This window comes from Penicillium nucicola, assembly GCF_028828085.1.
Source record: "Penicillium nucicola strain IBT 29836 chromosome Unknown utg000003l, whole genome shotgun sequence".
Taxonomy (NCBI): domain Eukaryota; kingdom Fungi; phylum Ascomycota; class Eurotiomycetes; order Eurotiales; family Aspergillaceae; genus Penicillium; species Penicillium nucicola.
The window spans coordinates 1,535,835-1,562,122 of NW_026643127.1; the positions used below are offsets into that span (position 1 = coordinate 1,535,835).

At 49.0% G+C, this 26,288-nt stretch overlaps 12 protein-coding genes across 12 annotated transcripts; 5 read left to right on the forward strand and 7 right to left on the reverse strand.

Moving 5' to 3' along the window:
* Positions 1–539: 539 nt before the first annotated feature.
* On the forward strand, positions 540–1,588 carry ipp1 (inorganic diphosphatase IPP1; the record flags this gene model as incomplete). The annotated part of the gene is made up of 4 exons (XM_057126578.1): positions 540–716; positions 785–904; positions 966–1,393; positions 1,447–1,588. 4 exons carry the CDS (start codon positions 540–542, stop codon positions 1,586–1,588), a joined length of 867 nt encoding a protein of 288 aa, XP_056985468.1.
* Positions 1,589–1,899: 311 nt separating this feature from the next.
* On the reverse strand, positions 1,900–2,220 carry N7511_004154 (mitochondrial 54S ribosomal mL53 protein; the record flags this gene model as incomplete). Its single annotated transcript, XM_057126579.1, has 1 exon — positions 1,900–2,220. One exon carries the CDS (start codon positions 2,218–2,220, stop codon positions 1,900–1,902), a length of 321 nt encoding a protein of 106 aa, XP_056985469.1.
* A 570-nt stretch (positions 2,221–2,790) lies between these two features.
* N7511_004155 (putative protein transport membrane glycoprotein Sec20) lies at positions 2,791–4,082 on the forward strand (the record flags this gene model as incomplete). The annotated part of the gene is made up of 3 exons (XM_057126580.1): positions 2,791–3,128; positions 3,214–3,458; positions 3,511–4,082. 3 exons carry the CDS (start codon positions 2,791–2,793, stop codon positions 4,080–4,082), a joined length of 1,155 nt encoding a protein of 384 aa, XP_056985470.1.
* Positions 4,083–4,325: 243 nt separating this feature from the next.
* On the forward strand, positions 4,326–5,671 carry N7511_004156 (replication factor C subunit 2; the record flags this gene model as incomplete). The annotated part of the gene is made up of 4 exons (XM_057126581.1): positions 4,326–4,450; positions 4,505–4,583; positions 4,640–5,458; positions 5,507–5,671. The coding sequence occupies 4 exons, from the start codon at positions 4,326–4,328 to the stop codon at positions 5,669–5,671; spliced, it is 1,188 nt and encodes a 395-aa protein (XP_056985471.1).
* A 1,078-nt stretch (positions 5,672–6,749) lies between these two features.
* Positions 6,750–8,282, reverse strand: N7511_004157 (Zn(II)2Cys6 transcription factor; the record flags this gene model as incomplete). Its single annotated transcript, XM_057126582.1, has 2 exons — positions 6,750–8,174; positions 8,226–8,282. The coding sequence occupies 2 exons, from the start codon at positions 8,280–8,282 to the stop codon at positions 6,750–6,752; spliced, it is 1,482 nt and encodes a 493-aa protein (XP_056985472.1).
* Positions 8,283–8,781: 499 nt separating this feature from the next.
* On the reverse strand, positions 8,782–10,111 carry N7511_004158 (uncharacterized protein; the record flags this gene model as incomplete). Its single annotated transcript, XM_057126583.1, has 5 exons — positions 8,782–9,450; positions 9,505–9,596; positions 9,646–9,714; positions 9,806–9,827; positions 9,890–10,111. 5 exons carry the CDS (start codon positions 10,109–10,111, stop codon positions 8,782–8,784), a joined length of 1,074 nt encoding a protein of 357 aa, XP_056985473.1.
* Positions 10,112–10,685: 574 nt separating this feature from the next.
* On the forward strand, positions 10,686–10,940 carry N7511_004159 (uncharacterized protein; the record flags this gene model as incomplete). The annotated part of the gene is made up of 1 exon (XM_057126584.1): positions 10,686–10,940. One exon carries the CDS (start codon positions 10,686–10,688, stop codon positions 10,938–10,940), a length of 255 nt encoding a protein of 84 aa, XP_056985474.1.
* Positions 10,941–11,233: 293 nt separating this feature from the next.
* Positions 11,234–11,550, reverse strand: N7511_004160 (uncharacterized protein; the record flags this gene model as incomplete). The annotated part of the gene is made up of 2 exons (XM_057126585.1): positions 11,234–11,481; positions 11,541–11,550. The coding sequence occupies 2 exons, from the start codon at positions 11,548–11,550 to the stop codon at positions 11,234–11,236; spliced, it is 258 nt and encodes an 85-aa protein (XP_056985475.1).
* Positions 11,551–13,807: 2,257 nt separating this feature from the next.
* Positions 13,808–15,725, forward strand: N7511_004161 (cytochrome P450; the record flags this gene model as incomplete). Its single annotated transcript, XM_057126586.1, has 6 exons — positions 13,808–14,006; positions 14,080–14,461; positions 14,516–14,667; positions 14,725–14,972; positions 15,023–15,294; positions 15,353–15,725. 6 exons carry the CDS (start codon positions 13,808–13,810, stop codon positions 15,723–15,725), a joined length of 1,626 nt encoding a protein of 541 aa, XP_056985476.1.
* Positions 15,726–19,097: 3,372 nt separating this feature from the next.
* N7511_004162 (uncharacterized protein) lies at positions 19,098–20,579 on the reverse strand (the record flags this gene model as incomplete). The annotated part of the gene is made up of 1 exon (XM_057126587.1): positions 19,098–20,579. The coding sequence occupies one exon, from the start codon at positions 20,577–20,579 to the stop codon at positions 19,098–19,100; it is 1,482 nt and encodes a 493-aa protein (XP_056985477.1).
* A 252-nt stretch (positions 20,580–20,831) lies between these two features.
* On the reverse strand, positions 20,832–22,947 carry N7511_004163 (NUDIX hydrolase; the record flags this gene model as incomplete). Its single annotated transcript, XM_057126588.1, has 5 exons — positions 20,832–21,220; positions 21,298–21,660; positions 21,951–21,977; positions 22,099–22,255; positions 22,921–22,947. 5 exons carry the CDS (start codon positions 22,945–22,947, stop codon positions 20,832–20,834), a joined length of 963 nt encoding a protein of 320 aa, XP_056985478.1.
* A 1,383-nt stretch (positions 22,948–24,330) lies between these two features.
* On the reverse strand, positions 24,331–26,012 carry N7511_004164 (MRS7 family protein; the record flags this gene model as incomplete). Its single annotated transcript, XM_057126589.1, has 2 exons — positions 24,331–25,880; positions 25,946–26,012. The coding sequence occupies 2 exons, from the start codon at positions 26,010–26,012 to the stop codon at positions 24,331–24,333; spliced, it is 1,617 nt and encodes a 538-aa protein (XP_056985479.1).
* Positions 26,013–26,288: the final 276 nt, after the last annotated feature.

Genomic DNA, 26,288 nt, shown 5'->3' on the forward strand with positions numbered 1-26,288 from the left:
CAGAGTCGTTGGTCTTCTATGTAGGCCGCGCACTCATGCCGGTATCGGCACCCTCACAGTATGGGGTATCGGGTACTTGCAGAGTACATACTGTCAAGCAGATCATATCATGTCCTTGATCTGTAACTTGTAGACATAGCAAGTGTGCTCGACAATGCCTATACAACTATACAGTACACAGGGTAGTCGGGATGCCAATCTCGGAGACAAAAACCATTGCCGAATCTCGGAACCACACAAAATATCAAACCTCCGACAGGGGTTAACCACACTCCCATCTTCCAAGGTCTTGTCCAGGTCTCTCAGGTCTTCCAGGTCCAGATTGTCGTGTACCACGTAATACATTGGACTATCTTCTGCAGCCAATGACTCGTCCCTTGGCCCGACTGGGATTTCATACCTCCACCGCCTCCCGCCGTGTTTGGCCATCAGCAACGGTGGCTCCCCCCACTTCCACTGCCCCTCCCTCCTTTTCTTCCTTTTATTCTCCCATTTCCCGTGTGGCCCAAGTATCTAGACACTTTTCGTCACCTGCCAATATGTCTTACACCGTCCGCAAGGTCGCCCAGCCCTACACTCTCGAGCACCGTGTGTTCGTTGAGAAGGATGGCGTCCCCGTCTCGCCCTTCCACGACATTCCCCTCTACGCCAATGAGCAACAGACCATCCTGAACATGGTCGTCGAGATCCCCCGCTGGACCAACGCCAAGCAGGAGGTAGGAGGCCTGTCCTGTGATCTCAATTGAACCTCCTCCGTGCTGATTACCTCTCTCGAACCGTATAGATCTCCAAGGATGACTTCCTCAACCCCATCAAGCAGGACACCAAGAAGGGCAAGCTCCGTTTCGTCCGTAACTGCTTCCCCCACAAGGGTTACCTCTGGAACTACGGTGCCTTCCCCCGCGTAAGTGTGCCCTCGTGACTATCCACACAGGAGGAGGGGTAACTGACATGTTTCGAATCAGACCTGGGAGGACCCCAACTCTATCCACCCCGAGACCAAGGCCAAGGGTGACAACGACCCTCTCGATGTTTGCGAGATCGGTGAGCTTGTTGGCTACTCCGGTCAGGTCAAGCAGGTCAAGGTCCTCGGTGTCATGGCCCTGATTGACGAGGAGGAGACCGACTGGAAGATCATTGTCATCGACGTCAACGACCCTCTCGCCCCCAAGCTCAACGACATTGAGGATGTTGAGCGTCACCTTCCCGGTCTTCTGCGCGCCACCAACGAGTGGTTCCGCATCTACAAGATCCCCGACGGAAAGCCCGAGAACCAGTTCGCCTTCTCCGGCGAGTGCAAGAACAAGAAGTACGCCGAGGATGTCATCCGCGAGTGCTCCGATGCCTGGGAGAAGCTTATCTCCGGCAAGGCCCCTCGTGGTGATATTAACCTGTAAGTTCTCAACACCAATGCTTCATTGACTATCTTATACTAACTTATCACAGCGCCAACTCTCAGGTTGAGGGCTCCGCCGACCGCGTTGACCAGTCCGCTCTCGCTGCCATCCCCCGCGGTGAGAACCTCGCCCCTGCTCCCATTGATGGCAGCATTGACAAGTGGTTCTTCATCTCCGGTGCTGCTGTGTAAATGTCTTTTTGCGAATACCAAAATCAGAATATTAGCGTAACCGCCTAGGCGGGGCCTATATTGAATGAAAATTCTCAGTTTCAGGCATGTCAACATGTTGACAGCAGTCAACCAAGAGCCAATCCATACAAGTAGATATAACCCTAGTCACCCTATACAAACACCTCCATACGAGAATCGCAGCTATAATGTAATCTACCACCGAAAAAACCGTACCAGGAATGAAAATTGATATAACATAATATAATACAATACAATAAAATGCATAGCTCAAAGAACCAACACAGTGACATCAAACAAACTGCGAACAATCAGCCCTTAAGACTAGCCTCACGCTGCAAAGCACGCCCAACCCTAGCAACCTCCTCAACGATATCCCCAATCTTAAGTCCACGCTCTCCAACATCAAGAGTAAGCTCCTTCCCACCCTTGAAGCCAATAGTCATAGTTGGGCTGGCGGTCGACTCGCGCGGCAATTGCTTGACCTGGATATCGATATGGGTCGGGCTGCTTGCTGGGATTGTTTCCGGTGTGCGCAGCATGCCCAGGAAAAGGCGACAGGGCCTTGAGGCGCGCATGAAGGGGTTGTACGCTGTGCGGAAGGTGGCTATTGTGCTGATTGGGATGGTCATTTTGGCGATTGGGTTTTGGGATTGATTGGTGGGAGAGGGGAGTTCTAGTATGTGTATTAGTTGTTTGGTCATTGACGGAGCCCTCCACTCCACGGTCTGGGTTGGTTAGGTTGGGTTAACGTACCTGGATGGATGGAGTCGGGATTGACTCGGGAAGTTTTTTAAAGGTGGGTTTCTTTTCTTGAGTGACGCCCGTGACGGTTGGAGAGGAGGTATCGGGTTTGGATTTTGGAATGAGGATATCGGAGTAAGACTGGATCAGTCTGGGAAGGATCTGACTGGAAAGGCGCGCGATCAATTGCAAGTTCACATCAACGAAGTGTCTCCGATGCGGATTGCTGTTGAGAAATGGGGCTTGTTTGCTCCGGATGCAAACACCATCTGAATGACGCCCGTCAACATGGCAACTTCGACATGCAACTTGACACATATTAAGGAACTGGTTCCTTTTCAATACTTGGTGTGATATTTCTGCGCTGGACATATTATTCGGGTACGCTTCGCGACACCAGAGACAGCGACGGTCGAGCGCATTAAACGGACGGGCACCCTCACGACTCTCAGTGCAACATGTCCTCCACAAAAGGTCTCCAGGGCCGTCTGAAAGAGCTGTCTATGGCCTTGGGTCAGATACAACCTCTCGTTAATCGACTCCGCGATTTTACTGCTTCTATTGGACAGGGAGATGAGGCGCGCCTAGAGCTCGGGAGCGAGATACACTCTCGGTTGAAGGATGCCGAGCAGGATTTGGAGTTATTACGGGTTGATCTTGAGGCACTGGAAACGGCCACAGATACCAGACGAAAAGTGTCGGCCGTTCATGGCGAGAAAGAGGCTGAAAGGGAGCGGGTTGCTTCCATGGCGGGGCGGTTGGCCGAGGAGCTCAAGAAGTGGGTTACACTGATCTGGTCTGAAACAGCTTGCGCATGTCAAGGATCAGTCTCTGCCGTAGCACTGCTGCTTTTGAGATATAACGTGCTAACTTTTGTTTAGGACACGAGGTGACTTCCGAAACGCGCAATTGCAAGCGAAGCGGAATGCAGAGATCGCCAAGCGGAAGGAGAGAGAGTTGCTGCTATCGCGATCAACGACTTCGGAGAAAAAGCAACCTTCTGATCGATTCACCCAAGATGATCTTGTTTTGAATGCTTCGAATGATGTGACATCCGCTCTGCGCAGGACGCATCAACTCATGCAGGCAGAACTTTCTCGCAGCGCATTTGCTCAGGAAACACTTGGTAAGATCCTCCAGCTATCTTAGCTCGATTGGCTGCTGACTTGTTTGAACAGAGCAATCTACAGTTGCTATCAACTCCCTGTCCGAGTCCTACAGCGGTCTCGATACACTTCTTTCATCATCCCGCAGCCTTGCTAATTCTCTTCTCCGCTCACAAAAATCCGATACTTGGTACCTTGAAACTGCCTTTTACGTTCTTATTGGAACAATCACATGGCTTGTCTTCCGGCGTGTTCTATATGGTCCTCTTTGGTGGCTCCTATGGCTCCCCTTGAAGCTCATTGCTCGCGGTGTGTTTGCAGCTTTAGGCGTGGCTGGAGCCTCCAGCGCCGCTATGCAGTCATCTGCCGGCTCGCTTTCTGGCGATATATCATCTGTCATTCACGAGACAGCTACGGCTATTGCGGGAGGCACTGTGACACCGTCCGCTGCATGGGAAGAAGCGTCAGTACCAACTGATACTGATAGCGTGATTGATAAAATTGGTCGTATGGTTGAAGAAGGCAAAGAAGAAAGTGCTGGTATTGATGATATAACGCCCGAGGAGAGAGAAAGACAAGATGCACTTCCACGGAATACGAAAAAGCGGATGTATGAGGATGAACCGGTGCGAGATGAGCTATAGATCATATTAAATACAATTACGATGTACTATGCTATCACTTGGCTTGAATTCCTATGGTGTGCTTCACTCTGTGATAAAGAAATGGCCAGTTGGAGAGCTGAAGTATAGTCCGCCGCTCTAATTGGCCAATGCGTTTAAGTGCTGCGCGTGTCACGTGGAGACGCGTCTTGGTTGTGGGCGTCGAGATCTTTAACACAACAGCTTCGGAACCACTCTCGCCCTCAAGTCCGAATTCAAGTGATAATGGCTTCCTCATTCTTCAACAATAAAGCCCATGCCGCCGCCGTCGCGGCATCCAGCAGCTCCAAAGCCAAAGCTGGCGACAACAAGGAAGACTCAACTCGTCTCCAGCCATGGGTTGAGAAATAGTACGCCAATGCTCCATACAAAGCTTTCCAAATCAGCACACTCACATAAATCAGCCGTCCCAAGACCCTCGACGATGTCGCCGCACAAGACCACACAACAAGAGTCCTCCAGCGCACACTGCAAGCATCCAACGTCCGTCTCCAACACCACCCCCCAACCCCACGAATCCCTAAACTAACACCCTCAAGCTCCCCCACATGCTCTTCTATGGACCCCCAGGAACAGGAAAGACATCCACCATTCTCGCCCTAGCCAAATCCCTCTTCGGGCCCGCCCTCTACCGCTCCCGCATCCTAGAACTGAACGCCTCCGACGAACGCGGCATCAACATTGTCCGCGTCAAAGTCAAGAACTTTGCCCGAGCCCAGCTCTCCCAACCAACGGGTCTAGACGCCGCCTACCGCGCACAGTACCCATGCCCACCCTTCAAAATCATCATCCTGGACGAGGCCGACAGCATGACGCAAGATGCGCAGTCGGCGCTGCGTCGCACGATGGAGCAGTACAGTCGTATTACGCGTTTCTGTCTGGTCTGCAACTATGTCACGCGTATTATTGAGCCGCTTGCTAGTCGGTGCAGTAAATTCCGCTTCAAGATGCTGGATAATAGTGCTGCTGGTTTGCGGGTTGCTGGTATTGCCGAGGCGGAGGGGTTGACTCTTGAGGATGGAGTTGTTGATACGCTTATTCGGTGTGGTGAGGGTGATTTGCGGAGGGCGATTACTTATTTGCAGAGTGCGGCGAGGTTGGTTGGGGCTACTAATAAAGCTGTTGCTGCGGCTAAGGGTGGCGATGATGATGCTGAGATGACTGATGCTGGGAGCGAGGGGAGGATTATTACTGTGCGGAGTATTGAGGAGATTGCCGGCGTTGTGCCGGAGAGTATTCTTGATTCCCTTGTTCAGGCTATGCAGCCTAAGAAGGGCGTTTCATCTTATGAGGCTGTTTCGAGTGTTGTCACGGATCTTGTTGCTGATGGATGGAGTGCTACTCAGATTCTTGGTCAGGTTTGTGTTCCTCTTCCCCGGATGAATGATGTCAACTAACATGCTTAGCTCTACCGACGTGTTGTCTTCAGCGAGGCAATCCCCGATATCCAAAAGAACAAGATCGTCATGCTTTTCTCTGAGATGGATAAGCGCTTGGTCGACGGCTCTGACGAGCATTTGTCCATGTTGGACCTGGCACTGCGAATTTCCGGCATCCTAAGTGGAAATTGACCGGGGCCAGTTTCTCTACAAGAGCCAGTCCAGGTCCGTGGACTCAACCCCACCACACTGTACGATCCTGGGACTCACGGATCTGTACTGGATACATAGATGGCGTTCGGAATCGGGATGGTTCCCAGTTTTGAGGCGTTGCATATGAAGTTTCTAGCATTAAGTTTCTTGTCAAAATGGAATGACCATGATACCCTTCCAATTACACAGTCTTGGTTCATATTTTATTATATACACGTATCTTTCAGTAGCCTCGTCACCAGCAGGGTTGAATCCCTAGAATATCCTCGCCATCTCCAGTGCCGTAATTGATAGATGTTGTCAAAGCTTCGTGTTCTATCTGAGGCGAGCACGAAGAACCGTGAGAATCATCAGCATTGTGGTTGTCAAAGGATAAGTAGCACAGCGGCCCACGTCGGACCCTGGCGCGACCAAGCTTGCGCTCGTCATTCTCGAAGTCACGGCTGGCAGATGGATTTGAAGAGGAGACTATAAGCGGAACTTGAAGTAGGAATGGGGATGGGCCCGGGGGAAAGGTGCATATATCCTTCTGGACCTTGCATTCCCCGTGGTTGTTGACCCTAAAGAGTGTGGGCTTGAACTGGATAAGAAGGAATAGTGGTGGAAGAGAGAATAAAGAAAAGATAGAAGTATGAGATGGAAGAGAGAATATAAGAGAGAAAATAAGAGAGAAAATAAGAGAGAAAATAAGAGAGAAAATAAGAGAGAAAATAAGAGAGAAAATAAGAGAGAAAATAAGAGAGAAAATAAGAGAGGATATAGGAGAGGATATAGGAGAGGGTAGAAGTGAGGATAGAAGTGAGTATAGAAGATATAGAATAGAACTAAGAGAGAAGTGAGGATAGAAGTGAGAATAGAAGTATGGCTAAGTAAGAGAAAGCAGAACAGGAAGATTGTGTCAGTAAGGGAAAAAAGGAAAGATGATTCCAATGCCTCAATTGAAGGGCAGTTTCTCCTACGTCTGGCCACGAATTTAAGAGATCCTGATATCAACCATGAGATGCATTGATACTTCATCAGCTCTGCCTTTGATCTCATTCATTCAAGTCATTGATTCTCAATACGGCATGACCACACTTTCCCAGTCCTGTTTCTCTCTACGTTCCTTTTCACTCTTCAAACGAGACCGACAATAATAAATGCAGACCTGGGGACCCTTGAGCAAGAACTCCACGCGCATAGAATCTATGCGTGAGGCTTCAGGAATGATATCTTCTTGGGCGAAGCCCTCAGATTCAACCTGAATGACTCTTGCAATAACCAAGCCTGTGTTAGCCATAGACCACTTCCCCTTCGAATAAGGAACGATATTCAGAATCTTCAGTGCCTCATGCCTTGTCTCCCAGTCCCGACATTTCAATGCACAAAAGACAAGCGGCGTGACAATGCCCATCCAGAGATCTGGACGCGGCTCTGATAACAACTTTCCGGCCAGCTGAATAGTATGTTGAAATAGCGGAAGACACCGATCATATCTCGTCTCGCCGTCCTCAAGCTTCCCATCCGTCGAAACCCGGATAAAAAGAACTTGACACCAGACATCCAGCAACGAGATCATTTTCTCTGCCCGAGCCACCTCTCCATGTGTCTGACTTGACTCCAGAAGAAAGTCCTTCCAAGCCTGAAGCTTCTTCAACAGCGTCACAGCCACACCCACCCGCTTCGCACCATCCCCAGCATCAGGTCTCGATCTAACCTGCAAAGCCAACCACCCAATACCAACAACAAACCCCACCGTCTCCTCCGTCTCCGCCAAAGACTCCACAATCGGAAGCCTCGAAGCTATCAGATCAGGAAGCGTCAAATCCGAATACATATCACCATCCTGCAACGAAAACCACCGCAACTTATTCTGCGTAAACGTCTGCAGCAGTCGAGCCCCCAGAGCACTATTCCTCAACCCCACACTCTGCCACTGATCCAGAAGCCTCCATCCAGACCCGAGGTGGTAGCCCGTAGCCCGGGCATCGCCTTGTATCATAGACAACGCCCCGAGAACCAAACACGAGCACAGCACCGTCTCTATCTGCGTGCTGCTAGACAACCCACTCGAAAGCGCTTCTTGTAAATGACCATAAGCTTTGCCGCACTGCTGCAGCGGCAATGACTGATTCTCGCGCCCGAGTTCTCGGATATCATAGTTCCAGTGCATGGCGCCGACGCCGATTGCTGCGTGTCGGACGGCGGGCTGTGCCTCGCCCACTTGGTGCACCATTTGGTCCCAGAATGCGCGGCTGAAGTAGCTGGCGACTTGCTTGGAGGTGTTTTGGCGGAAGAAGTTGAGGTATGTGCGCTCTTGCTTGGAGAGGCTCGTTTGGCTGGCGTCTATCAGTGACGTTGCTATTATGGTCTTCTCTGGGGTTTGGTGCTGGACTAGTGTGGTGACGCTTGGTTCTTGGAATTTGTATCGCTGGACTCCGTTGCCGATGCATGGTATTCTTAGACGTGTGCATCTTGAGCATGTGGGCTTTACTTGGTCGCACTTTTGGGGGGTTCGTTAGTTGCTTTGATATGTGGTTTGGGTGCTGTTTACCTTTTTCTTTTGTTTGCGACAACCCTCGCATCCTCGACTTGAAGGGACCCCGGGCATTTTACTCTTGATTTGGTATGTTTTTTCGAACGGATTTTTGATATTATAAAGGAAGTCTATACTAAAGTCTGCAAGTCTACAACCAGGAGAGGGGTCGAGGAGACTAACTTTAAAAGCCGCCCCCAAAGCTGACTGTTGGCATCTTGGCAGTGCGCAGGGGATCCTGACTTGTAATTGGCATTCATTTGGAGTGGTTTTATACTTGTTCGGTTATTGGACCCTGTTTCAGCCGCTGGCATCATCGCGCAGAACATCTTGAGTGATGTTATATTTAGCTTCTTACTGCCGTTTCTGTTCTAGGAATAGACTCTATGTACCGAGCATAGACTAGGAAATCTGCAGCATATATAAAACCACCTAGCTAGCACATAGCTAGGATTATGCATCGAATAGGTCCATCGAGAGCAACACAAGTATGGTTGGCTAATGCATTGAATCACGTAACTATTGTATATCTAAAGCCGCCATCTATCAATCAAATCAGATCTACTCCGACCGCTTACTCAGACCCAAGAAGATCCGAAAGCTTATCCAAATAAGCATGAGGCCTAACATCCCCAGAAACAAAGTCCTCCTTGGAAGAAACACCAGTCAACACACCAAGTGTACCGCCAAGCTTGCCCTCAAGCCCAAAGCGAATATCAGTATTAGCGCGATCACCAACCATGCAAGCACGGCTGCGATCAAACTGGAACTTGCCCTCAATAGCATCCATCATGGCTTGACTGGGCTTCCCCAGCGCAACAGGCTCCTTGTTCAACATCATAATAAGCGGCGCACTCATAGATCCAGCACCGGGGAACAGAGTCCCGGAGTTGGGCAGTGTCGAGTCGATGTTGGTTGCGAGGAAGACGGCACCGCGCTTGATGTAGTGGTATGCCAGGGCGATCTTGAGGTAGTTCATGTGGAAGTCCAGGCCGACGAGGACGACTCCGACTTCCGGGTCGATGATTGATTCATCGCCTGCAGCGATCTTCTTGTAATCTTCCGGTGTGACGTCGCGACGGTAGGCGGGGTCCGTGCCGCCGATGAAGGGGACGTTCTCTGATTGCAGTTCTTGTTCGATACCTGTTTCGCCGATCACGTAGACTTTGCGCTTGTTTTCGGGAAGTTTGAGGATGCGTGAGATGTATATGGAGGAGCTGTATGATGAGGAGAAGATTTCTTCCTGTTTGGGGGGTTAGTCTCTGGGACCAACTGCTCGCGGTTGGCATTCACTGACCACTGTGCTGGGGATACCAAGACCCTCCAATTTCTTGCGGTAGTCGGCGCGCGACTTGGTGCTGTTGTTTGTCACGAAGACAACTTGCTTTCCTGCGCGGAGAATAAGCTTCTGTCTCTCCGGGCTCTTGACGCTGCATACCATTCTTCCGGAGAAGCTCCAGGGTCTCTACTGTCCCCGGGAACAGGTGGTCACCGGACCATAGCACTCCTATATCATTGTCTTCTCAGCTGTTGTTGCAATGCGGGACTCGCGGAGGGTCGGAGTGAAAGCCGAGATTCGCGAAACTTGGGAGACTGACCATCGCAGTCAAAAAGAAACACCTAGGAGACATGTGATCAGCAATTGAACTCAGCGATTCAGCGCATTCATTTGCGGGGCTTACATCGAACTTGGCCAGGAACTCGTTCAAACCGGCCTTATCGCCGGTCAGATAGCGGGGGGTGTGAGCAGACAATTCCATGTTGCGAGATGTAGAAGACAAAATGCTGAATGCTGAAGACAGAAGACAAGACAAGTCAAATAAGTTAGACGTCGAAATGCCTCCGTACGACCCGAAGCGAATCGCCGGTGAATCGCGGGGCCGGTGGTTTCTTGGCATCGTCATTTCTCAACTATATCCTCTGCCACTCTTTATTCTTCTTACATGGCCAGTCCAACCATCAGAGATTGAGTGCGATGGGAAATAGCTCCGATATATGAATTGGCATCGGACAGTCTAGCATCACAGATAAATACTTTCAACCCCATTGCATGGGCGCCATTAGCACTCGGTGTATTGACTCGTGCTTCACGCTCTGTTTTCATGAAATGGAAGTGATTTGTCTCTGGTGGACACCCCCGTTGTATAGAACATTTCGGACAGACCGGATAGTCGGGAGCTTCGTATGGCAGGTCTTCCAGAGCAGTAGCTGCGGCTGGACTGAATAACTCTGCAGAGTGTTAAATGCATGCACGTCAGAGAACAATGCATTAGTTCTGTGCCTCCTGCTGCAATAATATACAGAGCGTGCACTCCCAAAACTGTGGGAGTCTCTGACAGAAACCAGAACATAGCTTAATTGTCATAAAAAAAGAACAGGTTGATGATATCTGTCAGGACTCTGAAGATGATAACGCCAACCGATTGCAGCATTGAGAGTTACTGTCATACCCCTGAGGCTACTATATATGTCTTGATTATGCTATTAGCCACTAAGAACTGCATTGCGCAGGCTATTGCGGTTTATCTCACCCCTGTGAATGTCCTCATCCCCATTCTTGGGGCGTCAGCCAAGACCAGGGGTACGCTGTATTCTTCGCTATGCGGTGAATCTCAGTTCTCGATTGCAGATGCAGAGAAAGAACATCTTGCATATCCTTTGCTCGGTCAGATTGTCGAGCGGAGCTTTAAGCATGGCATCAAGTCCGACGTTCTTACCGGACACCGGGCTTAGTTGCGTCATATCTCTCAAAATACTGGTCACTCCTCAAATAATATACCCCCGGTAGAGCCCACGCTGTTCAACATGACTACAGCCAGTTCCATCATGCCCTCGATCCATCCAAGAAACAGTCTATGAGCGAATCCTCAGAATCCGGGGTAAATGTGGGGTTCGGTCCGCAGTCGAGTCTCTACAGCGTCTCTCTCTCCTCTTCGTAGTTCCAGCCTAGATGAATGATATAAATAGAGATTAACAAATTAATTTGCCTGTAGAGAGCTATTCATTCCAATTTGGTCATAACAAAATCACATCAAATCCCCATAAGTCCGACCCTCCGCCTCCATCTGCTCATCCTTCTTCATATAGTCCTTGAACTTATCCACCTCGTCCTCCTTCTTAGGCTGGCTGGGCATATCTTCGTGCTCCGCCTGACCAGGCTCCTGCACAAGGTCATCCTTAGCTTGCTGGGCCTGGTCCTTATTGTCATGATGATCCCGATGGAGCATCCGATCCATAAGGCCGCCGAGGCTTGACCGACGGTGTTTGGGGGGCTCTGAGAGATGGATATCAGCCTGCATCACATGAAGTTATACGGTAGACGGTACTCCGTACCCTCGGGCATGTTTTTGTCAGCGGCAGTTGGGAAATGAATTTTGACTTCTGGTGCGTGCTAACGCAGAAAAGGTTTCTGGTATAGACGCCGCGTTGGACGGACTGATGTTCTTATAGCGCGCAGCGGGAATATTGGGACTGTCGTCATCTTGCGAGTAGCTTTATCATTGTATTGGCTTACAATGGCCTTTGACTAAGATTGTTTCCCCGGCTGTTTGGGTTGTCACGAGTGAGCGCGTCATCGATATTTGTTGCGATCGCTGCTATTTACGGGGTTGAGCTGCTGGGATGATGTCGCTCGCTCCACATGTCAGGTCGGGGTATCCATGGTTGTGATTCTTCAGATAGGTCACACTGCTGAGCTGTTCGTTGCTGATATAGTTTGCTGTTGGATGGGGTCGCGAGGGTTTGCCACATCTGAAAGCATCTATCTTCATATGTAGGATGTACGGTGAAATGGCCAGAACGTGCGTCGAACACTGATTGTAATCTCCATATCTGTATCTACATAACTGTGGGATCTAAATGGCAGGTTAAAGCCGATGCACAGAAACTCCATTATGTTGCATTCTTATTCGTGATGTTTATGTACATGGTTCCAGTAGGGTCAATTACTACGAAATAACGAACGGCTCCAAATATTCCCATTTAAACTTTTCTTAATTACCAACAGCTAACAACGACTCATTTACTGCCCATTGATGGGGATGTACAACACCACGTAACCTACATCTCTATCGTCTGATAGATCACCAACATAACTCAAATCTTAGACTATCTGAACATCTCAAATCAATCATTAACCTTGCGATAGGTTCTAGGTAGTGAAATTATCTTTAGCTGCTTGCTTGGCCTGCGTCAACATATTTGAACCGATAGTGCAGCGATATCAATTCTTCAGCCCGAGGACGTCGCCGGGCCTCTTCATTTTCTGAGATCTTAGACTTGCAAATTCGATTCATTGAAATGTCAATTGATGCCATGTTTGAGGTAAAATTTGAGATAAAATTTGATGTAAATTCCAATGCCCTAAAAGCGCTAAAGTCAGATTTAATTATGAGAAAGGGGGGCTGTAGCTTTTTAGCACTTCTCTATATATATTGATTAATCTTAGTGACTAACAGTGGTCTAGATCACATCCAAGTTCCCAGTGAACGTGGTGCGTCGATTATCACCGAACAGTTATGATCAGTTCCGAAATGCTCGGCAAGTCGAAAGTCTGCGATACAACTGGCCGTAAACGCCACAGTTCCTGTTGTTCGGGACCTTCTAGTGAGCCTTTTACAAGCCTTACAGCCTCAAGTTGATACGGTGCACAGGTCGCCAGACCTTGCCGCCGCCCGCGAGTTAATCCAGTCGATCCATAAGACGCGCCAAGACAGAATTCGCAAAATGGTTCTTGAAAAGTTCGCTGAAAAAAGAAGTCTACTGCGGCTTTCCAAGCCAAAAAAGATTGGTGGTAAAAGTATCCTCCTTTCAACAAAAGCAGCAACCGGTCCACCAAAGACAATAGTGAAAAGACTCGGCTTGTCACCCAATGTTTCCAACACAACCATTACTCTTTCTTGTTTGGAAGGACAATCAGCCCAATTCTCGGGGTGGGCAGCTAGCTCTTCTTGTCTGGAAGCATTCCTCTCTCTGCTGCAATAAGCATTCGATGTATTGACTTGACAGAAGCTACCAAAAAGTCTACCAAGCTCTTATCTTTAGATAATAAATCAGCTTTAATCCACCAATGCATGATTGTTGACGTCCAACTTTCTACAGTTCAACGGGTTGGAACATTCGCGCCCTTTCTGTCACCATTCCTTGTTAATCCCAAGTAAATAGCCTCGAAATACAAGTGTAGAAAAACTAGAAGACTATAAAATTATTCAGAAATATACAAGGAAGCTAAATTCGCCACATGAGGCTCTTCTTTCAATAAGGGGGCCAACATTGCGGTCAGACCCAGCGTCCAGTAGGGTGGCCCCCGATACGCACTCTTCGCAACAATGATAGGACACTTTTTCCATTCGGATAAATTACTAAGAGACAGAATAGCGAATGAAACGCCAGCGGGGAACCTGGGCCACGTGTACTGTATACACTACGTTTACCGAGATGAGCCGTGTCCCCAGAGCTCTAGCTAGTTACAGAGCCCAATCAAAGGGCATATAAAGCAAATATGATATGACATCTACGGAATTGGTCTTGACTCTCAATATATTCAACTTGCCTCTTTCACCTTCCTTCAACAATCTCATCTCAAGTGCCAAGACTCCACGATGTCCCACAATGTTTATATCGGCTTCATATTGGGTATAATAGGTCTCTACGTTACCAAGATCTTCTTAACCCGCAAAAGGCCGCCAGGTCCACTCCCGCCAGGACCACGACCTAAGCCTATAGTCGGCAATATCGCCGATCTGCCACCTCCAGGGACACAGGACTGGATGCACTGGCTCAAACATAAGGACTTGTATGGTAAGTGAGGCCATTGTTTCAACGCGACAGTTGAATATCGATATTTACCCACCCTATACTTATCAAAAAACAGGCCCGATTAGCTCGATCACTGTAATGGGCCAAACAATCGTCATCCTAAACGATGCAAACGTAGCATTAGAACTGTTAAGCAAACGTTCAGCGATCTATTCATCGCGTCCAAATCTAGTATTCGCATCAGAGATGTACGACCAGGACACTTTGATCAACATCATGTTATACAAGTTAGCTAATACCCATAGGGTCGGCTGGGAGCACATCCTAGCCATGCAGCCATATTCAGCTCGATTCCGCACCTATCGGAAGGCCTTACAGCCCTACCTTGGCTCCGAGTCCGCCGTTTCTCAATTCAACTCACTCCAGGAGATCGAAGCTCATCGGTTTCTCCTGCGCGTGCTTGGAGATCAAACAAAGCTCGCGGAGCACATCCAAACGTGGGTCTAGATTGGACGATTATGTCGAGTTTGAGTTCTGATGAGTGGTTATAGTGAGGCTGGAGCTATTATTCTTCAAATTGCATACGGGTATACAATCGAGGCCCATGTTCGTGATCCCTTGGTGCATATTTCGAATCTGGCTTTGGATCATTTCTCGGCTGCTGGAACGCCGGGGGCTTGGTTGGTGGATATGATCCCAGCGTGTAAGTCTCATATATCTTTTCTGACTTTTTTACAACCGGACTGTTGACCACATGTAGTGAAATATGTTCCTTCGTGGATTCCTGGTGCTGGGTTTAAGCGAACCGCAAAAGCATGGAAGAAGAATCTTGAGACTGTCGCTGATCAACCTTATGCCTTTGTCAAGCTGCAGATGGAAAGTGGTCGGTACAAGCCATCATATCTCTCCAATCTGTTCAAGAAGGATGGATTTCCCTTACCTGGGTCAGAAGACGAGGTAATTGCAAAGTGGAGCGCTGCTTCACTTTATACTGGAGGCGCTGACACGGTGAGAAGCAGATTCCAAAATCCATGCTGTGTGGTTACTTATTTAACTAGACTGTGTGTGCTGTTGAATGTTTCTTCCTGGCAATGACGCTCTTCCCTGACGTCCAACGCAAAGCCCAAGAGGAGATCGACCGCGTGCTGGGATCGAATCAGCTTCCTCAAGTGAAAGATCGAGCTCGATTGCCTTATGTGAATGCTGTGGTGAAGGAGGTTCTGCGCTGGCATCCGGTTGCGCCGATGGGGATTCCCCATGCATCAAGCGAGGATGATACCTGGGATGGATATTTCATCCCCAAGGGCTCATTGCTGATGCCAAATATCTGGTATGTCTATTGTATGGGACTCGTTTGAATGCTGGATACTTTATTCACTGGTTTCAAGGGCAATGACGCATAATTCTGCAGTCTATCACGATCCCATGGTATTTAAGCCTGAGCGCTTCCTCGGTATTGATGGTAGAGGGCCAGAGATGGATCCGCACGATCTTGTCTTTGGGTTTGGGCGTCGCATCTGTCCTGCAAGGTTTTTGGCTGATACTACTGTTTATCTGAGTGCTGCTCAATCCCTCGCTGTGTTCAATATTGAATCGAGAGAAGGTCAAAAAGGAAAGGGAGTTCAGCCAGAATTCAAGCCGGGGGTCATCAGTCATCCAGAACCCTGGGATCTTCATATTGAGCCTCGAAGTACAGCTCATGAGGCTCTCATTCGCTCGGTGGAACAAAATTCATCCGTGGGAGCAGAGCAACGCTTTTGAGCTGGAGAGACTGTCTTGATGATTTAAAAATTCAAATTCACAAAGAAACGTGAATAATAATCACGCACGCTCATCAAGCTACTGTCAAGTCCAGAGATGTCTATTGGATTCCGATAACTAGGTGAAATGTGCTTCGAATTTTAAGCTCGTTCATTCGGCTATCTAGAATCCACACAAACTCTGATAATAAACAATGAAACATCGAACGAATATTCAGTGTGCATCTTTACGAAAGACCCTGAGAATAGATACATAAGCAGCCTGCTAGCAGGCTTGAACATCCTGTAGTGGAGCTTCTTCAATCTGCCAGTTGTAAAGACGTCGTGGAATTACTTGCATGCATCTCAGAACTGACGAAAAAAGACCCAAGTTGATAGATCACAAACTCACAATCCCTGTATCCCCCCCCAAGCATGTCGTGCAACTGCAACTGCATTTGCTCCTCCAAACGCATAGACCTACAGTAGACGCAAACGTAGACGCATATCCACACAGATATGCACCGAGTCAAATCCAGCCTTTGAAAAGTCGGTGACAGCTGTCCCAATGCGGGGTTGGGATATGAGATGTGAGATATGACCCCAGCATACCACCTAGTATACTGCATATACAGTAGGTCTGTGTGTATAATTGAGTAGGTCTAGCCTTGGACATTACACTATTTGAATTAGCGGTAAACAGGCACACGAGGGACTCGCTACAGTACAGCACACTTGCAACTTATGACCTAGCGTAAGTGGCAAATAACTCACCGATGTGTATATTGTTGAAAACTCTGTTCGTCTGTACAGTATGCGTATGTCATTCGGGTGATCTAGATTGTCTGCATTCTTGCGCTGATCAGACTTTGCTATAGTACAAGATCCTATAACGGTATACGGTATACGGTATATAGGAACTTGTTCGCTTATCTACTCTTTTTTTTTCACATTTACATGCATCTAAATCTGCTGCATGTCTAGCGCAAGTTTGTAAGAGTCTAGAATCCAAAATTTAGACATACTGTACAGTACTGTTAGCCTGAGCCCCACAATCTCCCACCAATCTCACCCCTAAAACATTACAGTCTCCGTTCTCGCTACGAAGCCAATATGCATAGAAAATTAGACTGAGTATGCAGCTTGGTCTAAAACTTGGCTAGGAGCTATACAGTATGTACAACACGCGACTGTACAGTACTATGTCATGACAAGGGGCAAATGAGGGGGTTGTACATATGCATATACGTTACCTATGCATGCACACACGGCAGGCGCAGACGGTACTATGTATTGCAGAGGAAGGAGCCATCGAGGTTAGCTTGATATTGACATGCTGTATATGTCAATGCTGCAATGCAAATGTGTCGCTTTGAAGCCGTTCCATAAGACAGGAACCAGCCTGCGACTGTAGGCACAGAGTTTCAGCATTGATCTCTCGCCCAGCTGGTCTGTTTGTCAAAAATCTCTCTCTCTTCGCCTTTCATACGCTTGAGACCCAGTTTCCGGAGATCGGAGAACAAATCAAAGGCAGCATCGAAGGTCTCAGGGTGGGTTCAGCCATCCCGTTTCACGAGGCCCTCAATCAAAAAAGTCTTGGACCTCGTTCCAACCCTCCGCATCTACAGCATGGCTTCTTAACTCTTCCTAACACGAACTTGAACTTTTGACTTACGTGTCGAAAATGGCTTCTGGCAATCTCTTCTTTGGCACCGACCACCTGGATACACCATTGAAGGAAGACATCAATTTCTCACTAGGAGTCCTTTTCGCGGTAGCTCTAGTTTTGTCAGTCGCGATAGAAATTCGCGATAGAAATGCGTTACCTGTAAAGGGTCCTTGCCAAGTGGTCCCAAAGACGTATTGTAAGATAAATAGACTACCATAAAAAGAAGGCTAAGATTATAGCCAAAATATAGTATCCAATCAGATGTCCCACCTGTAATGTTTTTTTTTTCTAGAAATAAAGTCTATAGAGTGAAATATCAAACTCAATTCGAAATAATTCGAAGACATGGTTCTATATTACCATATCGCAATGCAATTAGCTTGTTTATCGCTTTTTATTATACTTACTTACTCACAATTGCCATTTATTGATCTTAATAACTTTTTACTCGGCGGTAGAAGCTTGTGACACGAGCCAAATATTTAATGAAAAATATTGCATTCTATCTAGAATACTACAAAGGGAGGAGGAAGAGAGGGAAGCTCAGAGTCATCGGGTATGATGGGAAGCACAGTAATTATATTCTGCTGTACAAATTGAAATCGTGTTTATGATCACGTCTTATGAGGATCCTCGCGGAAGATATAAAAACCTAGATCTGGGTATCTACAGTCTGTCCATGGGTGAGTCTTCGGAACATTACTAATTGACTTTGTGGACACCCGTTACAAGCAAGGAAAGTAAGGATACTGTAGATGTCGTCGATGGCATTAATAGAATAGCGTGGCGGCAAGCACCAGAGAATGGCAATGGCTGGGGATTATACAGTACAGTAGAAAGCAGCCAGTTCATCGCTTCTCCAGACAGTCCGCCGATCCATTATGTCGGGTAAGGTTCGCCAAAGCTAGAACATGACATCACCGTTAGGCAAGATGTGATAGGTATACTATCCCGCGTTACTGTTTACGCATACAGGGCAGCACTCACCGTGAATCAAGATCAGCGTGGTGATCAGCACTGCACTAACCTTACTGCTAGATTTGCAAGGTACAGTAGGTTTCAGTAGGGATAGAGACGGATAGAGACAGGGATAGATCTACAGGGTACAGTACAGTACAGTATACAGTAGCAGAGATGCGTTCAAGTTAATCCGTCGATTGCAGACCCAGTACAGTAACTTCAACCACTCGGGGAATAAGTTAACCACCCACAAAGAAAGAACGGGACAAAAGCCGCTGACTCAGATTTAATAGAGTCGGTGGCTGAACCCATGTGAAACATGTACCTTGTCAGGTGCGCCGTGAGTCTACAGTACAGTACAGTATGCTAGGACTGATAGTGGTCATGATGATAATAAGAATGGGTTGATCCGATGGAAAAGAAGGGAGTGGCTAGTGACGATGAACATGTGGCTATTAAATGAGATATATAGTCAAAATGAAGGTCAAGATCAAGGAGTGAGATGAGATAGCACGGTGGACAAACCACGGTCAACGTGCCGAGCGCAAAGAACCGATCAATGGAAATAAACCAAGGAATGGAGGTATAGATGGATGAACTCGCACGAGGAAGAAACCCAGAACCCGGAGCAAACCACAGCAGAACCAGAAAGAAAGGGAGGGGGTATGTGGTATATAGTCATGAAACGTCGTGAGAAGAGTGCAAACGCCAAAGACAAGAAACGGAGACAAAAAAAAAAAAAAAAGAAGCCAAATGGTACATATCTCAAACCCAAGGATCCTTCCCATAAGTATGAGGATTGACCGGCCCAACAAGTCTAATCTGAGCCTTCAACAACTCCCTCCTCTTCTCGTCTTTCGACTCATGTTTCCGCCCCTGCAAGACCTTCACCGCACCACGTGTGTTCAGCAAAAGCTGCGACTTGAGCGGAGGAGAGAGAGGCGGCGTCGGATTCGCAAATAAGATCTGGGAAGGAGTCGGAGCAGAACCACAAGCTGAGCCGTATGGACCAGTCTCAGGCTCGAGAGTCGGAGACCCGAGCGACTTGGCATATTTCGGGAATTGAACACCGCGTTTCTTTGCTTTCTTGGGGGTTTCCCAGGCCGAAGATCCGTATTTCTGATACGGGGACAGTGGCACGGCGAGCTGTTTCTGCGGGATGTTCGGGGTGGTTGGGGAGACTGGGGAGAGGGGCGCGTGGAGCGGGTAGTACATCTGGTGATTGGGGTTGTCGTAGTCGCTCGCACTCAGACTGGCGACTCTCGCATTGGCGCTTGTGTTGGCGCTGGTGCTGTATGCTGATGTCGATGCTGTTGAGACTGATGTCGCGCGGAATGGAGCATCTGCGTCTGTGTCTGACGAGCAGGGCTGTGGTACGTAGACTTTGCTGCCTAGACTTGTGCCTAGAATGCTAGTACTGGCTGCATCGTCGATGTATCTATCCATCGGAGCAGTGGACGGACGTGTCACTTCTTTGGGCTTAGACTCTGTGCTATCGCGCGATAGCGTGCGATGCACATACGTCTTGATGGACTCGCGGACGCCGCCTAGCCCCGTGCGATCGAGCGAGTGCCAGCGGTATTTGGCTTTGGTGAAATCCAGGGCGGAGAGGTTCTTCTTGCGCTTTGAATTGGGCGGACTCGGGCCGGCTAGTGTTGATGGCGCCAATTCGGGGAAATAGTCCCACTTCTTTTCACGGAAATAGTGGTTCGTTCCGGGTCGGTTCTGGCCCTGCCAATGGACTGGTCGGCCGTATTGAGTGTCTGACCAGGAGGAGGAGACTGAGGCTGAGACTGGTGGTTCGGCGACTATGTTTTCTAGATCTTCTTGGTCCAGTTCGTCCAGTTCGTCCAACTCGTCCAGCTCATCCAGCTCATCCAGCTCATCCAGCTCATCCAGCTCATCTATCTCAATGTCCGTGCGGAGTGGGGGAACGGGGAGTGGATCGCGATCAACCTCGAAATCGTCCACGAAAATGGGATACTCGACCGAGTCGTGAGGTTCGGACGGACAACTCTCCGTCTCACTGTCGGAGTCACTCCACATGGCAGAACACTCTGGTTCATCAAAGAGGGGTTTGGCGGGGAGGGGTTTGTTGAGGAAGAGGTGAGAAAACGGCGTATTGGGCGACAGCGGCGAATGAGAAGAAGCAGGAGAAAGAGGAGAAAGAGGAGGAATCACTTGTTCGAGGCCCTCCAGGGAACGCGACGGTCGAACTGGGGGAGCCATGCGGTACGAAGATAACATGGTGAGCTCTTTAAGTGAACCGCACCCAACAACCAACACAGCATAAAAATAACCTGAAGAAAGTAACTTAGACAAAGAGAATTACCCCGGGCCCCAGTCCAATAAAAGTAACAGAGGCACAGACTTCCTATGCAAGGAGCCCATCGCCAAACGAACCGACGCCACGCAACTTAGGCTCCCTTACAGTCGCGATGATTGGCCGCCAACACTTGACAGGGAGAACATACACACACATCACTGCATTGAGCTACTCTAGCTAAGTTTGGACGCCTTTTCCATGGTTTCACGGGTCAATCCATCCGAGGCCTTGCGAACTGCACTCAATCGGCCGAACCGGCGCAACTTGGCGATCATCGCCTCATCGCCAAAGTGGCTGTTATGCTCGAACTCGGGTTCCTGCACATAGGCCACTCGCGCCGCGTCAACGAGCATGCGGGCTGTCATGCCGAAGACGCGATAGCGAGATTCGGCAGAGTCTAAGTCTAGGTCTCCTTCTACTTTGACCGTTGATGCGGTCGATCGGTGGATCGTTTGCTTGGGGACAAAGAACTGATGCACTAGGGTGGGAATCCTGTCAGGGGACAAAGAAAACACATGGAAATGAGACAGCAAATCGCAATCATACTGTACAGTACCGTAGACTGTATAGTATAGTAGACTCGAAATAGGGCTTGGTCTGGGGGATCAAATATCACGAAATAGAAGAAATAGAACTTACTCCTCCATTGAGAGTCATGCCAAAGACTCCAACTCCCCCGATACCACTCCTCATCCCCCCCAGGCGCAATCGACAGGAAATCCCTAAACCCCGCGGTAAACACAGCGGCCACCTCGCGCGCATCGAGCGTGGGGATCAGCGATACTTCCGGATCAGCCTCCAGCCCCGTTACAGCATCGTAGCCATGCAGCAGCGCGACGCAGGGACGCACGACCACTTCGGTTTTGGCAAGATTGGCCGGTAACTCGCAGAGATGCTCCACGCGGAATGGAGGGAGGAGGGTGTTCTCGGGGAGGCCGATCTCCTCGCTTGCTTCGCGGCGGGCGGTTTGGAAGGGCGTTTCTTGGAGGCTATCGGCGCGGCCTTGGGTGAGTGTTAGTATGGGACAGCTCATATGTGTGATATGTGGTGTGTGCTATCTGTTGTCTTTTTTCTTTCTTTCTTTTTTTTTTGCTTGTTTTTGAATTTCCTTTCTTTTTCTTTCATCTTCTTTTTCCTTGTTTGTTTCCCCGTTTTCCCTTTCGAGTGTATATTGTATTTCTTGGGCTTTTCTTCCCCCCCTGTCGTAATCTCCCCCCTTCTTTCTCAAAATAGATAATGCAGAAAATAGGAAAAATGCAAAAAGAATGTTTTTTAAAAAAAGCCAAACTTACCTCCAGGCAAAGCTGCTTCTCCTGCATCTACTTCCAGTTAGCGTGACAATTTGCCATGCGACCATGCGAACTCCGACACCCAGGCCGAGAGTCAAACCCAAAAGAATAAAACGAATAAAATAGAAAAATAAAAAATAATCAAACATACACGAACGGAGTGTCTTGGCCCGGATCGTAACCACCACCTTAAGGTCCCCCTTGGCGTCGGCGTAGAGCAGTATCAGCACGGCTGCACGCCGGCTTAGTGGCACGGAGCTGTACGCTGTTGGCGGGGGGACATAGCTTCGGAGTCTGGCTATAGCCGCCTATATTATATAGATATCATGATCAGTGGACTAGACGGTAGTTCATGTTCCATGGTGTTTCGATATTAGATTTTGGGTTTGGATCCGGGGGTGTCTCAATGCTATTGCTCGGGGTGGACATCCACGGCATGGATATGGAATTGAGTCAAAGGATGTCCAAGAAGGGGCATGGGATAGGATCAGAATAGGAGATAATAGGAGAATTGGTCAGGATCAGGGTGGACAGGTATCAGGCAGGTACTGTATTCGGGAGAAGGATGGGATGGATGGTTCCAGATACGAAACCTTGACTTTGGGCGTGACCTTTCAGAGTCTCAGAATAGATTGAGATAAGTTAATGGAATGTTCCATATCGTCATCCCTTTCTTCTCTGGCCCCTTTCAAGGATTCTTTTCTTTTGTTTTCTTTTGGGACTATACTGTGAGACCCGAAGCCGAAACTCAAATGGTCCATGTACAGTATCTGTTCGGAAAAGGGGAATCCGGGAAAAAGCAAGGAAAGTACTGTATCAAGAGCAGGGCAGGGTAGGGCAGATATGCATCCATGGCAAATGGGCGCGACAGTATCTGAATCTGGGTCTGAATTTGGACAGGTGGACACGCGGACTGCGGGCTGCGGACTGTTCGGGTACTTGCACACTAGTTCTGTTTCCATAATCCACTTACCTCAGAGGCGGCGTTAAGGGGCGCCATTCTTTTTAGTTCAAAGTTGGGGTGTGTGGATTGAAAAATGGTGTCTAAATTAGTCTTGCTGGTGTTGGAGCTGAGTGTGGCTGTGGATACTGGTCCTGGTCCTGGTATTGGCGTTGGTGTTGCGTTTGATGTTGATGCTGGGGTTGGGGTCAGGGTTAGGCCTGGCTTTTGTCGCGTGCTAAAGTTGAAGCTGAAAGCCCGGGGCTTGGTTCTGCTGAAGAGGAGTCTTCTCATTGCATAGAGGATGTGTCATATAAGTAAGTTCTTGGTTATGGGGAAGATGGGGTTCCGTCTACGGGCCGAGGTAAGATCTGACTAATGATGTAATAGCCCTATGTTGGGGATGGACTTGACTTCCTCGACGACTCTATGACTTTCCCTTTCCATTTGCATGCTGAATGCTAAAAGGATCAAGTGACAGTGCAAATATGAAATTGCTAGCTCGAGAGTCCTTCTCATTCCGCAATATCTCCAATATAGAACCATCCAAATCAACTGTAATAGCCACCAAGCGTCTTGATAGATGGATATTCGAGCGTAGTCCAATCTCAAATCCAAAACCTGCATCGATTGGAATGAGTCTATCGGACGACCGAGAGTACAACACATAACATAATCCGCCATGGCAGCGGGCATTTTCCAAGATCTCTCCCTCAGCTGGCGAAGTGGCTCTCCATCAACACCATATTTTACTTTACTTCACGGGGGAGACGAATCCCTTTCGAGGACCATTTTGGTTGATAACGACAAGATCCCCAATATCAAACACGACGTTTCCAGATCTACGGCAGTCTACGACTGCCATCGGCTCAAAAGGCCTGTGCCCTATATTTTGCCGTCGATTGCTTCTTACATGGTCTTCCAGGGTCCACGTGTATGGGTTCTGCAAGTAGCAAAGGATTTCATTATTCAAAGGACTGGACTATTCTAGAAGATAGTGCTTGAGTATTGCTTCTCGGTCGAGTTTTATCTTATAGCATACGGTACATCGAGTGCTGAGTCTAAAGGTAATTGGATGAATGATCGATTGAATATAATTGATGAATGTAGATTCAATATTCAGATTGACTGTTCACTTAACTTAGCCAAGCCATCCATATGCAGCCCAAGTCCATCTTGAAGCCAACAGAATCAAAAGAATGTACGGGCAACAGCCCGGCCAAGATCAATCAAGAGAAACACAAAAGTGGGGGAGAGGGGGAGTAAATGGTCTATCAACATAGTGGAGAGAAATAAGACAGGACAAGAACAGAAGGGGGAAATTCAAAGCAACCATCTATATGACAAGTGCGCAAACCAAACCAAAACAAACCCAAAATGAAAGTGGGGAAATAAAAACACATAGCCGGGTCAACCCAGCATAATCATAACATCCACAGGAGCCTAGGAGCTCTCGCTCTTCTTGGCATCCTTGGACTCGGGGGTCTTCTCAGCGCGCTCGCCTTCCGCCATAGCCTCGTTAGCCTCGGATGTCTGCTTCGCAGCGGCATCAGTAGCGTCGACCTTGGCTTCCTCCTTCTCATCGATATCCTCGATATCCTTAGGCGCAGCAACGCCCTTGCCCTCGTTCTCGCTGTTCTGCTCGTTCTCCTCTTCGATCAGCTCCTCTTGCTCCCGGATGACCTCCAGACGCTGCTTGTTGGTAGCAGCGCCCTCGGCGTTGTGGACCTCGAGCTCGATCTCGTGGAAGAGCTCCTCGGGAATGCTGGAGAGAACGGACTTCAGGGCGTCGATCTGCGATGCCATCTCGGACTCCTTGCCGCCCTGAGTGTACAGGTATGCGTTGCTGAGGACGAGCAGGGTAGAGGGAACGCCCTGCTTCAGACGGAGTTCCAGCCACATGCCGAGGTCCTCGCGCAGGCGGGCGGGGGAGACGCCGTGGGTGCGGATACCACGCGAGGCGCTGGCCATTTGCAGTTCTGGGACGGAGAGCGAGTCCACGCCCTCGTAGAAGATGGCGCGGTCGTCACGCTTGATTTGGCGCATGCGGTGGCGAATCGTGTATCGGAGCATGGCGTCTGTGCCAAACGAGTTGAGGTTCATGTAACGGCAGATGCCGACGAGCTGGGGGCGAGACAGGTTGTCGAGCGTCAGGTCATCCTTGAAGATCTTGCAGACCTTGATGACATCCTCGGTGGAGGGTGACTCGCCGGTGGTGCGAATCTTGCGGAAGAAGTCGGCAAACTCGTCGTTCTTGACGGTGGCCATGGTCAGGGGGAGACCGGTTTCGCGCAGGGTGTTGCGCAGGAAGCCAGAAACCTCCTTACGGGTGGAGCTGAGGTTCTTGGCCTTGGTATCACGAGCCGTTTGGCCTTCGTAAGTGCTGGGCAGAAGGTTGGGGAAGATCTTCAGAGCGACGGGGAGGAGCAGCTCGGCGAAGGGGACGATGAGGAACATGGAGAAAGGAACCAGACGACCCAGATCTTTAGTGGTACGTTGAAGCTGGCGGTGCTCTCGTCGACTCAGTTCATATCCACCGGCCATCTTCAATGCCAATCGCGAACTGATCTTGACTTCTGTAGCCAGCAGCTTGGTTCCATCCCAGTAGTGCTGAAGCTCCTTCTTGACCTTCTGGCCAAGGGTCAATTTCTTGCTGTTCTTCTTGTCGGCCACCTTCTGTTCCTCTGTAGTTGACTTAGCCACAGTCCCAGACTGTGTCTTCTCAACAGCCGAGGTCTCCGATTGGGGCTTCGCAACGGCAGACTCGGGCTGCGTGGTCTGGTCCAGAGGGATTGGCTTCTTTGCTTGCTCGGCATTGAATCCGGGGGGAGGATAGGATTGGGAAGAGTTTGATGTAGACTGCTCGGTCGCATATCCTCGCTGCGGCATCAAAATGGCAAGGGCCGATACTTGGGATGGGAGAGCGCGGCCATTTTGAAGAAGAGTTCGGGCTGCTACAGAGGCCGGGCTCAGCGCGCTGGAACGGTGACGACCTATTCAAGTCAAAATCAGTAACCCCATCTTTACCAATGCCTATATGTCTGAATTAAATGCTCACCAGCAAGCGCTGCCCGAAAAGCAGGGGTTCCGCGAACCAAACCGGTGGATCTCATCGTAGCGGACATTTGCGGAATTGTTGGGGGGGGAAAAAGAAGGGCTCGAGACAACGAGCGGACAAGGCGTAGGAGCGACAACAGTGAAGTAGACGATCAATTAAAATGTCCACAGGATGAACAAATAAGTAAATAGAAATAATTCGATGGTTACGGAAAGTTGGAATGGACCGGAAGCGATGAGTTGTCTGCGATCATTCCACACGTGACTCGGAGATCGGGGATAAAAATAATTGGTCTAGATCTGGTAAGGCTTGTTTAGGGGCAGTGCAGGAGGCAAAAAAAAAA